Raw genomic sequence first — 15,312 nt, 5'->3', positions numbered from 1 at the left:
AATGTAATGTTAACTGCTGCTCCATTTAAGGCGGAGAAGAAAAATTCGAACTAGAAGCTGGAGAATAGCTGACTTCAGCTTCATATCGCCAAAGAATTAGAGTTGGGCGATAATAAATAATTATCACATCCCCCTCCTTAAAGGCATATGATCACCTAAATTTAACCAAGCCTGGCAGCGAGGTTGCTGAACTTTACCCTCCTCTGCTATCACTGCAGACTGGCTGGATCGCATACAGAGCACTGCTAGTAGCCTGTTAATGAAGTAATGTTCTTTTTTATTTGAAGGTATTCTATTTCATAGGGAAGATTTCCACCACTACCCCTTGTAACTCATTTCCAATGGGCAAGGGGTAAAAAATAAGAAATGGGATTGGGCCTAAATTTCATATTCTCTTTTGCGGCTTAATAATCACCTTTTGGCAGGCTCAAAACCCTTTGTTTACTCTTCTTAGTCTAATAAGAATATTTATGCATTGGGTAATATCTTTAACTGTACATTCCTTTCAGAATCTATGTAATTTTTTCTATACCTGGCACATCTTACTTTTTATATTTTAGGCTTAGTTCAGCTTGCCGTGCCTATGGCATACCCTGGGATTCCTAGTTAGCAGATCACCCACTACTTGAGCATCTGAATAACTTTAATTCAACACGAGTACTGGTTTTATATTTGTATGACTTGTTTATTAAAATTAAAAACCCCACTATAAAAAAGATCCATCGTATATTGCATTTTGCAAAGACACATTTTTCATTTGCTTAAAACTTGTTTTATTGTAAAAAGATCAGCCAAAATGATTAATTATGTAGTGATCCCTGAGCTTTTGATTCCATCAATAATGATACAAAGTGAGAATGGCTTTGTTGGAACACTGAAACATAAACATGAATGGCTGAACATATTTTAAACGTGCAGGTGCTGAAGGAGGCTCTGCTCACACGGAGAAAAGTTTCTGACACTGCGACAGTCAGACACACATTACTTGTCAGATTCTTGCCAGGCATCCACTGTGTGTTCTTAGCCTATTTTTAAAGAAATGCAATCACAGCCACTTCCCCAATACGGGTGGAGACATGTAGGCTAGCAAAACGAAAGTAAAAAACTACACATTTGCTACAAAAGTCTGTATATGTCGACGTACTCTGTTTTACTACAAAACCTTTTTGAAAATAGGCTGTAGACAGACCTAGTATTGTTCTATCATGTAAATCCATGCCTGGCTTTTAGATTCAGTCCACAGAGTTAGCAGCTCTGCTCAGTTTTTTAGCGTGTTTCCTCAGTGTGTTTTGCTTGTTTCAGCAAAACAATGCCAAGCCTCATTCTGCATATTCTACAAGAAAGGCATGGCTTCGTAGTCTCAGAGTGCATGTGCTTGACTGGCCTTCCCATAGTCCAGATCTTTCTCCTATCGAAATGTCACATCATGAAGAGGAATACCAGATAATGTTGACCACACATTGTTGAGTAGCTGAAGTCTTGTCAAGCAAGAACAGGCAAAGATTCCACTTGCAAAACTGCAACAATCAGTATCCTCAGTTCCCAAGCAACTGAAAAATGTAATTCAAATGAAAGGTGATGTAACAAAGTGAGGTAAACACACCTCTGTCCAAACGTTTTTGAGTGTGTTACAGGCATCAAATTTTAAATGTGTTTATGTTTACCAATGGTCTTATTACATTGGGAATTTATTCAGGATCCCAGACAAGGGCTGGCCAGTACCAACTTTCCGTGAAATATGGCCACTCTTCTTGCTAGCCCTGTTAAATAAGTGAGACACTCAGCCCCAATCATCAACCATATTTACTATATTACTAAATATAGTGTTGAATATTAATATCTATCATTTATTTTGTAAGCCAACTACTTTTTCACAGTTGAGTTCATGCTTGTGTTTAATAATTGCATAACTGCAATAATGCAGGGAATGTCCTGTTCTATGCCATATGCCTTTTACAATAATGATTTGAGTTTTAATAATATTGAACTATTTTACAAATGATTCGCTAATGTGGGCAGATTCATGTATTTATTCATACTTTATACACTTAAATTATCAGATAAACTGGTGTCATTATCCATTATATATATATATATATATTGTAACATTGTTGAGTTTTATTACATGTTTAAAAAGGTGCAAAATTATATTACACTTCAGTGAGTTATTATATTATTGGGAAATTATAACTTTATTGAGTTCTACAGAATGTCCATTCTTCATGATGTACACTATCTGTAAAGCTAATCTTCAAGAAACTGGGATGTTATGAAAAAAATCCCCAGGGTGACTATAGCACATATATATTACATAGCATATAATTTATTAAAGTTTGGAAAACATCATACATGGGCATAAACAAAATGCATTCATCTATACAAGGGTCACACAGCCTCATCTCTATGCTCCTAACTGAGTGGGCATAGGCAGCAGAGCACAATGAGAGTAAACATGTAGTTCAGAGCCTTAATCAAATCTCTATTACTTTCTGTTACTTGTCATTAAATGTTTTTTCTTTAGTGTCCTGTTTGGTAGAGGCATAGCAGAAATAATATTTGAATAAGGGTCTTACAGCATCATCTCTAAGCCCATAGATGAGAGGGCTCAGACAGCGGGGCAGAATCAGAACAAAGAGAAAATTCAGGTATCTCATAGTTTTAAAGACAGCATTATCACTTCCAGTCATTAAATAAAGTGCTCTCTCTACAGAGCCGTATACAAAAGAGGTGAGACACAGGCCCAGCTGAATGAGGTGCAGCAGCACAGTCCTGTGGGCTTTCTTAGCAGAGTCTTTATTGGAGGACATGGACCTGGCTGTGATTATAATGCTGATGTAGGTGAAGATGATGATGACTGTTACTGATAGAAAGTAAAACACGTTGCATCCATTGTAAACATCAAGCTGCCATGGTTTTATGAAGATCTGCTCACGAGAGCAAAACATCTGTACATAAAAGAAGTTAGGATCCACAACTGCTGCAAAAATTATGTCAGTCAAAATGTTTGCAGAGCCAAATAACCAGACAAAGCAAATAGCAATGTAAGTCCTTTTCTGAGTGGCTATTTCAGCGTGTCTTAGAGGAAAGCGTATGGCCACGTAACGCTCCAGTGACATCACAGCCAGGTTTAAGGGTGCATTGAGAAATGTTGTAGTAGACATCAACAGGATAAGCGAACAGACGGCTTTAGCCAGCTTGAGGAAGGCCAGGGCCAGGACATACAACAAAGAGGTGAGAATGAGATTTACAGAATCATTGAAAAGCATGTGGGCAAAGAGAATGTAGCGTGGAGATTCTTTAAAAACACGCTTACTCTTAAGAGAATAGAGCATAATGCAATTTACATACACAGAAAACAGAGGCAGTAGTACTGCTAATACCAACTTTGTTATACTTCCTCCATCCAGTTCCGATTTGATTAAATTCTGAGAAAAAAAACCATTTACAGTGCTTATATTAGTGCCTGCCATTGCTTGACTGCAGAAACAAAAAGGAACAATATATAACAGTATATTTACTACAAGCCTGAAGGACTGAAATAATGATCAGAAAATACATTTGAGAGTTACAAGCAGCCTTGTAAAGGCTAAGTGTACAATTTCAAAGCACCTTCTATATGTGCACTATATGTGTATACCATATAAAAATCAGTCTTACATTAATCCCTGATTGGTTAAAGAAGAGAAGTTACACCTTGTGAAGCCTTCAAGCTTAGAGCAGTGATACAGATATCTGTGACTTTTATACTGTACAGTGACATCACATGAGAGAGGCAGAGTGTGCAAAAATGACCTGTTAGTTTTCTCTCTCTCTCTCTCTCTCTCTCTCTCACACACACACACGCACACGCACACGCACACACACACACACACACATGCACACACACACACACACACACACACACACACACACAATATATGCAAACCTCATTTCTGGAAAAGTTTGGAAATTTTGTAAAATGCAATAAAAACAAAAATCTGTGATTTGTGATCTGAAAGTTAATTCTCTTGAACCTATAACTGACAAAAGAAATGACTTTTAAATGTTTTTGATTGCATTTTGTAAATATAAACTAATTTTGAATTTTTTGGATGGGGCAAAATAAATGTGAAACGTTCATAGAATATTAAATTTATACCAATTTATACCATTTTGAAACATTCCCTAAAGCAGGTGAATTGGTAACAGGTGAAAGTATCATGATTGGGTATAAAAGGTGCATCCACTAAAGGCTCTGTCTTTGCAAGCAAAGATAGGTCGTGGTCTAGGTCTTTGTCCAACTTTGTGAGAGAATTGTCAAACAGTTCAAAAAGAACATTTCTGAAAATGAAAAATAATGTAGGTCTTTCACCATCTACCATACATAATATTGTGAAAAGATTTAGGAAATGCAGAGGAATCTCAGACCATGCAGGGCAGGGATAGAAACTACTGTTGAATGTGTGTGACTTTCAAGCCCTCAGACAGCATTGCATAAGAAACCGCCATGCTACTGTGTTAAATACAGCCACATGGGCTCAGGTAGGGATGCATAGATACCAATACTGGTATTGGGCTGATACCATGCTCATTTACTTGTACTCATAGAAATCACCAATACCAACATGCAATACCTGCTGATACCTGGTGACGTAAGCCGAGTGTAACTGCCACACTAATGAACAAACAATTCAAGCTGGCAGTGAAGGAGGCTCTGCTCACATGGAGAAGTGTTACTGACTCTGTGACAGTCAGACCCAAAGTTACAATTAAAAAATGTAATTCAAATGAAAGATGATGTAACAAAGTGAGGTAAACACACCTCTGTCCAATTTTTTTTTGAGTGTGTTGCAGCCATCAAATTCTACGTTTGTTTATGTTTATAAAATACACTTGTAGACCCTGATAATGTAACAATTTTACAATAAAGTAATAAATCACAGAAATGTAATAAAAATTTGCACTTTGCACCTCTTCTCTATTAAGAAGAACATTTTCAGAATATTTACCCAATAAATGTTAAAAACATATATAAAACATCTTTAGAAGAAACACCATCGATGTTTATTAACTATTTTAAAATCATCGCATAGTGTGTAAAGACAGATTCTAAAATAAAGTAATGGCTTGTGGAGAAGGGGGCATGGTTGAGCGTCACATGCAAGGAGAGAGAGAGAGCCAGTCACACCAAACCAATATGCCAACAAATGGACAAATGTCGCCATGGAGTTCTCACTGCTTGGAGAGATTGTTTAAGCGCTCTCCCTCCTGCAGCAGACCCAGCATCAGACTCTCCTGGATTTCCAGAGGGAAAACCAGGCCAGCTTTGAGGCCCTGGCCCAAGGCCAAGAGACGGACAGGAAGCTTATGCGTAACTCGTTTTGTCTCAAAAGAAGATGCCTACCAAATTAATCTTTTCATTTGATAAGCAACACATTTTTAACCAATAAGTGCCGGGAGAGCAGTGTAGTTCTTAATTAAACTGCATTTGCATAGTTGTTGAACTCAATGATCTGGAAATTTGTAGTGTACCAATTGTTTTCTTTTTCCTCAGCTTTTTATCAGGTTCTCCTGTCCCCATCTTCTCTGTAGTCCTAAAATACCCAATTTTGAAATGGAAGTACAAATGTCAAACATAAAGAGTGGACAATAGATCACCTAAAATTTGTTTCATAAAACAAAATGAAAAAAAAAATTCTTGATGGAAAAATTGTTGATTTTTTCTGTCTTTATTTAATTATATGAAAGGACAAGTAATCCAAAAATAACGGAAAGTAATTTGATTATGTTACTTTAAAACAGTAATCCATTAGATTAGGTTACAATTACATATTTATCAGGTTATCAGTAGTCTGTAACAAAATACATTTTTAAAGTAACCCTCCCAACCCCATTAATCCCTTACATTTACCACTTTTTCTACAACAAAATTGTGTTTATCTAGAAATGTTTCTATCAAGTAAATTCTGTGCATCACTTTTTCGGTATACAGATCTGCCATGTATTAACTCATTGTCTCGAAATGATCTCAAAATCCAACTTTTTAATCTATTTGAAACTAATAAAATATCAAAGTCTGATTTTTGGCTGAAGAAGCTGGTGTAAAGCACATCTGAGTTATTCAAGACCTCACCCACAAGGCTTTAATTCAGCCACACTTCGTGTTTTGTTAGAAAACAGATACGTTGTATATTACATCTCAATCACATCTCAATCACAACTTAATCGCTTAAAAAAAGTTTCATTGTAAAATGATCAGCGGTAATTTTTAATTATAAGTAGTGACCCATGAGCATTTTATTACATTAAAGGGGAATTCCAGTGATGGCTAATGTAAACAAGGTCAGAGTGGTTTGGTGTGAAATGCTCCATTGTAGAGAAACTTGACAAGTCAGAATTGTTCCCAGTTTAATGTCTTTAAAAGCTCCCTCACAGAAAGTTTTTACATGAAATGGTTATAAATATGCTACCTGAAATCTGACACATTGTTTTATTATAAAGTTTTCGCTTAAAACGTAATCCATTTGGTGGAAAATTCAGATATCAGATATAATTTAATTAATAAATTATTATTAATAATAATAATAATAATAGTTAATAAAATTCAGATGTAATTTAACACCTTTATAAGAGAAGTTTCAGTACAGTGGAGGGGTTGGAAACCAGACTGAAATTGAACAAAATAACCAATTACATTAGGAAAATTGCTCATTTGTTGGAAAACTTTCTTTTTGCCTAATAGAAGTCAGAAATTAACTATTTGCTGCAGAGTTAAGAAATACACTTAAATACGTTAAAAAATACATTTTTTACAGTTTTTGTGGAATTACTACTAATATTGATGCCTAATACTGATTGTGACCTAATAATCAGTATTCTAGGTGTTGCAGAGGTGGCATAGTTTCATTATTTGACTGTGTGGTGTTAACGTCAATCCAATAGTTTTGATTTTTATATGAAAAAACAAAAATTCATAACATTTCTCAGTGGAAAGGAGCTCTGGTGCTGTCTGTTTTGGGGGGTCGAAACCATATCAACCATATCAAATAGAGTATGGGAGTTCCTGTTAATAATCATGCAGATATGAAAATGTCTAGCCATGCATAACTCAAAGTTAAAAGTAGAAAGTCTTTGTTTTTATATGTCATAGTGGATTTGAAATTTTGTTTATTTCCATTACGTTCAGCATTCCTCTTTCCAGCATTCTCTTTTGAGACATTTTACCATCATGGGGTTTCTCCATTGTGCTTTCTGTTTGCCCAAAGTTTTCTTCCCTTTTACTGGTGCCAAAACATCCATAACATTAAGAATTTCCAAGTTAGAACTTTTCATAAGGACATCAACTGACTCTGCACTTATGGTTGGTGACACAGAAAGGCCTGAATAAAATAGGCATGCTTTTACAAACATTTTAACAGGAATAGAGCTTTTTAAACATCCAGAAAAAATCAGCAATTAAAAAAATAGAAATGATCAGAAAGGGCAGAATCCTTCACCATAACAGCAGAAATGTTAAGATCTTTAGAAACAACCAAATCCAAAATGTGGCCTCGAGTGTGCATAGGCTCTTTCACTTGCTGAGAGAGACCCAAGGTGTCAAGTAAGGCAAAAAGTTATTTGGCATTCTTGTCCATGATTTTATATATGTGGTGTTAAAGTCGCTGGTTCTGACAAAGTTGTAATCAATGGAGATAACAGACAAAAGTTTTGACAGTTATTTTGGGGATCTGTAAATGATTAAAACTAAATTTTCTCAGAACACCCTTGAATATGAAGCACAATGGTTTTCAAAAGAAATAAAGCCAAATAAAGTGAAATCTGCACTGGAACACATCTTTAAATAAAGTAGCTACTTCTCCTCCTTTATTACTAGTTCAACACATATTCATAAAACTTTTGTAGGGGCTGTCTCATTGAGAAGAGTAGCACTGCTGCGAACAATGCATCAGTTAAAAAAAAAAATCTATCTGCAAGATATTATAATGTCATTAACTAAAAAAAAATATATGTTGGCCAGAGATCTGATATTATGGTTTAGAGATAATAGGAGCCCTTGGGGCAGTCTGAAGTTATCATGATACAGGAAACAGATTGGACTGGTTTACTGCAAAAAGTAAAGGCACTACTGTCCTTCTATTTCTTAATTAACACAGGTATAAAGAACATTACAGGCATCCTGGGCCCCTGCTTAGTCTCACCTAGCCAATGCAGGAGAAATAGCTCAATAGCTCGGGGAGCTGACATAGGATGAGCGGCTCGGGGGGACAGCACTGGAGCTGCACCAAGGACTGGTACTGGAACTGCTTGGAGAGCCGGTCAGAAATGTTCTTAAGGGCTTTTCTCTTTTTCCTCAAGCAGAGGGTTTAAAGCAAACCGCAATCGGTCTAAGAGCATGAAAAGTGAGTGAGGAGCAAAGTCTTGAAAAGACATAGGTCACCCACACCAAGGCAGGTCCTTGCAGCAGATATGCTACAAAAGTAACGTTGGCCTCCACAGAGTGGAACAACCCACTGTAATTGACTAATAAATAGGACTGATAGTCACCCAACTCCCAACACCTCTCTGGTACTCCGTCAGTTTTCTTAGGAAAGATGGGCAGTGAGGAACCGGGCTTGGTGATGGCCATCACGGGCATGCTACTCACAACATCTTTTGAGAAATGCAGCCTGCCTCACTTCATCACAATAATGATTATGCACATGATATGCACAGTGATAGATTATTTATTATGTTGTAGTTTTTATTTTTTTTATAATGTAACAAATACTTTATCATTTTTCCCCTCCTTGCCATTATCATTCTTCTCCATCTCCTCTAGTGTCTTGACTGCAGCTGAATTTAGGATGAGTGCATTTAATTTGTGTTCAGTGTGTTGCTTATGGCTGATTTTGATGGTGAATATTTTAAAAAGTATGCTTGATTAATTAGCACATTATTATTCTTGTACTGTCTCAAATGTATGTATACATCTCTAACATATAAATCACTAAAGACTGTAAAATGTCTGTAAATGTTTCATACCAGTATCTTCCAAAATAATATTCAATTTCACAGATTCCTTCCTGCCTTTCTTTGCTGAGTAAATTTTATACTACAGAGAGAACTTTATAATACTCCCCCAGCTTGGGACAGATTATAGGGCAATATGTTTTTTACCTACAGGAATCTTGCACAATCACTTATTAATTTTAAATGTAAACACAGATTATGTAGAATGTCTTTTTGAATGGAAACAGTCTGAAAGTGTTTGCCATTAAGAAATAGTTGGTGCAACTGCATATGCTGTCTTCGGATGACATTAGTCCATGTTAAATAAATGGTTTATCAGCTGTCTTTGAATAAAAAAGCAACATAACTCCAGACAAAAAAAGTCCAGATGTCTGTAGTAAAACTCTTGAGCTGTCAGTATTGTTGTAAATTTCTGTTAATGGTGAAGTCAACTTTATAAATGTAAGACAATATTAAAGATTACATATCACATATTAGTGCATGGTATCTTTTGTGATTGCTCATTTGACAGTTCTTTAGGACTTCCTGCCCATTCTCATATATCTCTGTTTTGGCTGGAAAATTTGAACCACTTGATGATTATGTTTTTTGTTAGTTTTTTGTTGTTGTTTTTTTTACCCAATTTTTCTCCCCAAATTTAGTCGTCTCCAATTCCACCCGCTAGTTAAGACTCCCCCAATCACACGATACCTTCAACGCTAGGAGGGCGAAGGCTAACACAGGCTTCCTCACGCAGAATCATTGGACAGCTGAACGCGCTCGGAGGAAAGCGCCAACCGCAAGATTTGTTACGTCAGCTAACAGACGCCTGCGCTGACCAGCATCGCGCTGAGTGATGGCGGGGAGAGGGGCAGCCATCCCACCCACCGAATTGTGCTCTCGGGCTGTAGCAACACCAGGGATCGAACTCGCGATCTCCTGATGATAGGGCCAACGCTTAGACGGTTGCGCCACTCGGGAGCCGCATGTTGTAGTTTTAAGGACAGTCTTCTCAGACAGATCAAACTGAATTTCTTACCACCACTGGAAAAGCAAACTTTCATGTTTTTCTTACTTCAACAAACTTAAATCAGTTTAGGAAGCACTTGATAACTGAAGCCTTTCATTCCAAAATGCTATAAATCCATGTGTAACAATATGAGATATACTGATCTTTGGAAAAGAATAACAGCTATAACAGAAAACACGTTTTTATTCGTCTCATAATGTGATATTAATCAAAAATAACATGTAAAACCCAACAACATATATGATGGAAAAAAAAATTCTTGAAAATAATCTATAATGTGTTTTGGAACAAAACCCTTCAATTACTTGCAGTGCATAGGTCTCCAAAACTGGGACTGAGGGTCACTATACTACATTAAAAAATAAATAAATAAATTCCAGGCAGTTGAAGACAACATTTGATATTGTGACAATCACTGAAGCTGACAGAACTTTCCCCAAAATTGGTGATTGATGATCATACCACTAGACAAACTGGTTCACTTTATGTTCACAGTGGTGTGGAACTTTCTTGAGTGGTGGAAAAAGTAGTATGTGAACAAGGGTCGCACAGCCTCATCTCTCAGCCCATAGATGATTGGGCTCAGGCAGCGGGGCAAAATCAGGACAAATATGTAGTTCAGATAGCGCAGGTGAAGAATGATAAAGTTGCTACTACTTGTCATTATAAGTGTGCGCTCTAGTGTGCCATACAGGAAAGAGGTGAGACACAGGCCCAACTGAATGAGGTGCAGCAGCACAGTCCTGTGGGCTTTCTTAGCAGAGTCTTTATTGGAGGATACAGACCTGGCTACGATCATAATGCTGATGTATGTGAAGATGATGATGACTGTTACTAATACAAAGTGAAACACGTTAAAGCCATTGTACACATCAAGCTGCCATGGTTTTATGAAGATCTGCTCACGAGCACAATAAATCTGCATGTAGAAGAAGTTAGGATCCATCACTGCTGCAAAAAAAATGTCAGTCAAAATGTTCACAGAGCCAAAAAACCAAATAAAGCAAATAACAATGTAAGTCCTTTTCTGAGTGGCTATTTCAGCGTGTCTTAGAGGAAAACATACGGCCACATAACGCTCCATTGACATCACAGCCAGGTTAAAAGGTGCGTTGCGAAATGTTGCAACAGACAGAAAGATGAGGAGCGAACAGACGGCTTTAGTGATCTTAAAGAAGACCAGGGCAAATATACATATTACAGAGGTGAGAATGAGTTGAACAGAGTCATTGAAAAGCATGTGGGCAAACAGAATGTAGCGTGGAGATTCTTTAAAAATACGCTTGCTCCTAAGAACATGGAGCATGACACAGTTTACATATACAGATAACAGAGTGATCAGTATTACTACCATCAACTTTGCAATATTCCCTGCATCCAGTTCTGCTTTGATGACATACTGATCTATAAAAGCATCTGCAGTGCTTATATTAGTGCCTGCCATTGATTACAGAAGCTCAGAAGAACAATACATACCACTGTACATAAAGGAATCTTGTGAAGTCAGCTCGCACAAAAACTAATAACCAAGAGAAACATAAAGAAAAAACATTTAGAACAACAAATCAATCATCCCGATAAGTTAAAGCAGCTGCACCATGTACAGTCTTCACGCTCTGAGCAGTGATAGGTTTCTGTCTTTTAAATTGTGCAGTGACATCACAACACCAGAGAGGCAGGGCAGGCAGTGATGACCTGTACATGCTCTCTCTCTTTCTTATTCACTGTCGCTTACAAACATGCTTTTTCTCTCACTGTCATTTCTTTCTGTCTCCAACTGTCTTTCTCTGTTAAACACACAGACCTCCTTTCTAACTTATCTCTCTCACTCTCTTACACATTCCTACGGCCCTGCAAATAAACCTGCGCAAAGTTTTTTTCTACAACTCTGTTCCCAAGAAAGTTGTGACACTGTGTAACATGTAAAAAAAAACAGAATGCAATGATATGCAAATCATTTAAACCTTATATAAAACTGAAAACAGTACAAAGACAACATGTCAAATGTTGAAAGCTGGGTGGTCTTTAGCCCGAAAGACGCAGTGTCCATAATTTCCTAAAAGAATTTCAAATTTTGATTATTTGGACCACAGAAGACTTTTCCACTTCACCTTAGTCCATCTTACATGAGCTTGGGCCCAGATAGGGTGGTGTATTTCTGTATCCTGTTTCTATATGGTTTCTTCTTTGCATGATAGAGTTTTAACTTGCATTTGTGAATGCAGTGATGAACTGTGTTCACAGACAGTGGTTTTCAGAAGTGTTTCTGAGCTCATGGAGTGATTTCCACTACAGAATCGTGCCTGTTTTTAATGTAGTGCCACCTGAGGGCCCAAAGATCACAGCCATCTAATGCTGGTTTTTGGCTTTGTCCCTTGCATACAGAGGTTTCTCCAGATTCTCTGAATCTTTTAATGTTATTATGTACCATAGATGATGAAAAGCAAGTTCTTTGCTATTTTACATTGAGAAACGTTATCCTTGAATTGCACTATTTGCTTGTGCAGTCTTTCACAGAGTGGTGAACCCCTCCTCATCTTTACTTCTGAAACTCTCAGCGTCTCAGAGATGCTCTTTTTATACCCAGTCATGTTACTGACCTGTTGCTAATTAACCACCAGGTGTTTTTTTAAGCATTGCACAACTTTACTAGTCTTTTGTTGCTCCTGTCCCAACTTTTTGGAACATGTTGTTGGCATCAAATTCAAAATGGACATATATATTTTGCTCGCATCAAATTCAAAAAATAATAAAATTTTCAGTTTTCATTTGCATTACTTGGGTGGTGGATCATTCTCAGCACTGCGATGACACTGGCGTGCGGTGGTGTGTTAGTGTGTGTTGAGCTGGTATGAGTTTTTAAACACCTTAGTGTCACTGCTGGACTGAGAACAGTCCACAAAGCAAAAATATCCAGCCAACAGTGTGAGTTCAACACTGAGCATAGGCAGCTGAGCAATGGAACAAGTGGAGCATGCACAACCCCCACTTTTATTAGACAGAGAGCGAACACACACATTTGCTTCCCTACTTTTTATTAAAATAAAAATAGTTTGTTATCATAAAATTACAACTAAGTCCTTATGAAAAGTGACATGACAAGTGGAGCTTATACATCTTTCAACTCAGTCCGTGGCGGAACGAGTGAAATTTGCTAAATCCATGCCCTGCCATAGCATATAATGATCTTTTTAGGTGGAATGCACTCAATGCTCCCTCACTGTCCCTCAAAACTATTTTTTTTCTTCAATAAGATCAAACAGTGATTGGAATATTATGACACAACTCTTTTTAAATTTTGGTGATGCTCTATTTGGCCCGGTTTTTACGTGAGGCAAAATTTCACATAAATAGCAGTCTGGGCATGTTGGTTTTAAGGCCAGTACATCTTCAAAAAACAGAAAGTGAAAAACAAATCTGAGCTTGACTGAATAAATGGCCAGAGTTTTTGGTAAATCTGTATTAGACTACATTTCCAGTATCACAGCCTAGTGCTGTACTAAATATAAATCCAAAACCTGCGACAAAACTGTACAGGTAAACCGTAGGCCATGGGTTGACATGTATGTTAACTAAAGCAGCTAGCCCACAGACACTTGTAACAAAACATATGCAACCACATCAATTTATTCTAAAACAACAAAACAAAAAGAAAATAGCAAAACAGTACCTGTTCAACTAGGATTAGCCAGCCACGCAACTGCTTCTTCTGGGTGGAAGCTGAGTTGTGAAAAGCAGAGATTACTGCAGGATTCAGGAGACACATTTGGCAGATAAAAATAATGTCATTTACATCAGTTAATTTGAAAACAAATCAAGATGACAGTTTGATGTTCTTCATTTGTGCTGGTAATGTTCTCTCTGTCTCTTGATTGGAGCTGCTCTGTTTTGATTGCCTTTCAGACCTGAATCTTTTAAATTTAACCAGGTTTTCTTCTAATTGGTTTATGAGCTGAAACGCATATTCATTTTACGCTGTAACACTATTAAAAATTAAAGAAGCAAAGTAAAAGTACTTCAATAGAAATGAACTCAAGTAAAATTAAAAGTGCCATGATTTAATTCTACTTAAAAAGTTTTAAGGACAGTTTTTCAGAACAGATTAAAATTAATTTCCAACCAGAACTGGAAAACCACACTCCATGTTTTTTTTTTAATGCATTTAATATTTCAACACACTTAAATCTGCTCAGGAAGTACTCAAAGAGTACTTGCAGCACATAGGCCTCCAGACCTAAGGGTCTGAGGATCCTATACTAAACTAAAACCAATTTTCAATAGTGCAGGCTGTCCAAGGAAACACTCCACATTGTGACAATCCCTTTTCTCTAACTGGCACTTCTTCCTCTATTAAACATTCAAACCTCCCTTCTTTCTATCTCTTCTTTCATCTTCTCCCGCTGATCGATAATCTTGAGGCAGGGGTGTCCAATCTTATCTGCAAAGAGCCGGTGTGGCTGCACGTTTTCACTCTAAACAAGCGGAAGCATACTTGATTCTACATGTGTAATCAGTTGGTCTTAGTCTCTAAACATTTCACCAGGTGACCTCCTCCTTTGTTGGAGTGAAAACCTGCAGCCACACCGGCCCTCTGCGGATAAGATTGGACACTCCTGTCTTAAGCGATTATAGCCATACAAAGCAATTACTTGCACATATTATGTATGTTATGCTCAAATTTATTAAAAAAAAGGCAAAAAAAGCACTGTAAAGTATTCATGGCTTGTCAGTTGGCTCAACAAGGCTGGGTAAGCGCATTCAGTTTGAATAGTCTGCTCCTTGCTGTCCATTACTCACCTTCTGCTGTGAGCGGCCACTTGTGTAACATAGGTGTGACACACACCCAGGTGGTGAGTCAAAGTAGGCAAGGACAAGTTTAAAAAAAAAACAACTGAAATGGAGCCACAAAGAGATGCTATTAGCACACAAAAATAATTGTTAGGTTTGTGGTTTGGGGGTGTCTTTCAAAATTTACTGTGGTTGCCAAAAAAGATTTGACTGGCAGATTAATAGAAAAATTGTGTCATTGATCTTGATTTGAATAGCTGGATACTATTATAGGAGATAGTTGAATGCATTGCGTGTTTGATGTCATATCACTGGTATATTAGCTCATGTGCACGTTCTGATGATCCTAAATTTGAAGGCAGGTGAACGTGCACGTAATGTCATGAAAACAAGATCTCTGTAAGTTGAGAATAGCAACTTAAGTCATTAATTAAAAACATTTTAAAAGGAGAATCAGGTTGTCCTAATTGTTCTCTTTTTGCCTGTCACTTCAATTGTTCAATGAAATCTTACTATAGCATCTAATT

General features: G+C 37.1%; 2 protein-coding genes across 2 annotated transcripts; both read right to left on the bottom strand.

Annotated features, from left to right (window-relative positions):
* Positions 1-1,637: 1,637 nt before the first annotated feature.
* Positions 1,638-3,470, bottom strand: LOC118820546 (odorant receptor 131-2-like). Its single transcript, XM_036588908.1, has 2 exons — positions 2,530-3,470; positions 1,638-1,677 (listed from the first exon to the last, which is right to left on the bottom strand). Exons 1-2 carry the CDS (start codon positions 3,468-3,470, stop codon positions 1,638-1,640), a joined length of 981 nt encoding a protein of 326 aa, XP_036444801.1.
* A 7,005-nt stretch (positions 3,471-10,475) lies between these two features.
* Positions 10,476-11,441, bottom strand: LOC118820432 (odorant receptor 131-2-like). The gene has a single exon (XM_036588779.1). It carries the CDS (start codon positions 11,439-11,441, stop codon positions 10,476-10,478), a length of 966 nt encoding a protein of 321 aa, XP_036444672.1.
* Positions 11,442-15,312: the final 3,871 nt, after the last annotated feature.

Source organism: Colossoma macropomum, unplaced genomic scaffold (genome assembly GCF_904425465.1).
Source record: "Colossoma macropomum unplaced genomic scaffold, Colossoma_macropomum, whole genome shotgun sequence".
In the NCBI taxonomy this organism is placed as follows: domain Eukaryota; kingdom Metazoa; phylum Chordata; class Actinopteri; order Characiformes; family Serrasalmidae; genus Colossoma; species Colossoma macropomum.
The sequence above is the reverse complement of the archived record's forward strand: the minus strand, read 5'-3'. Positions and strand labels throughout refer to the sequence as shown.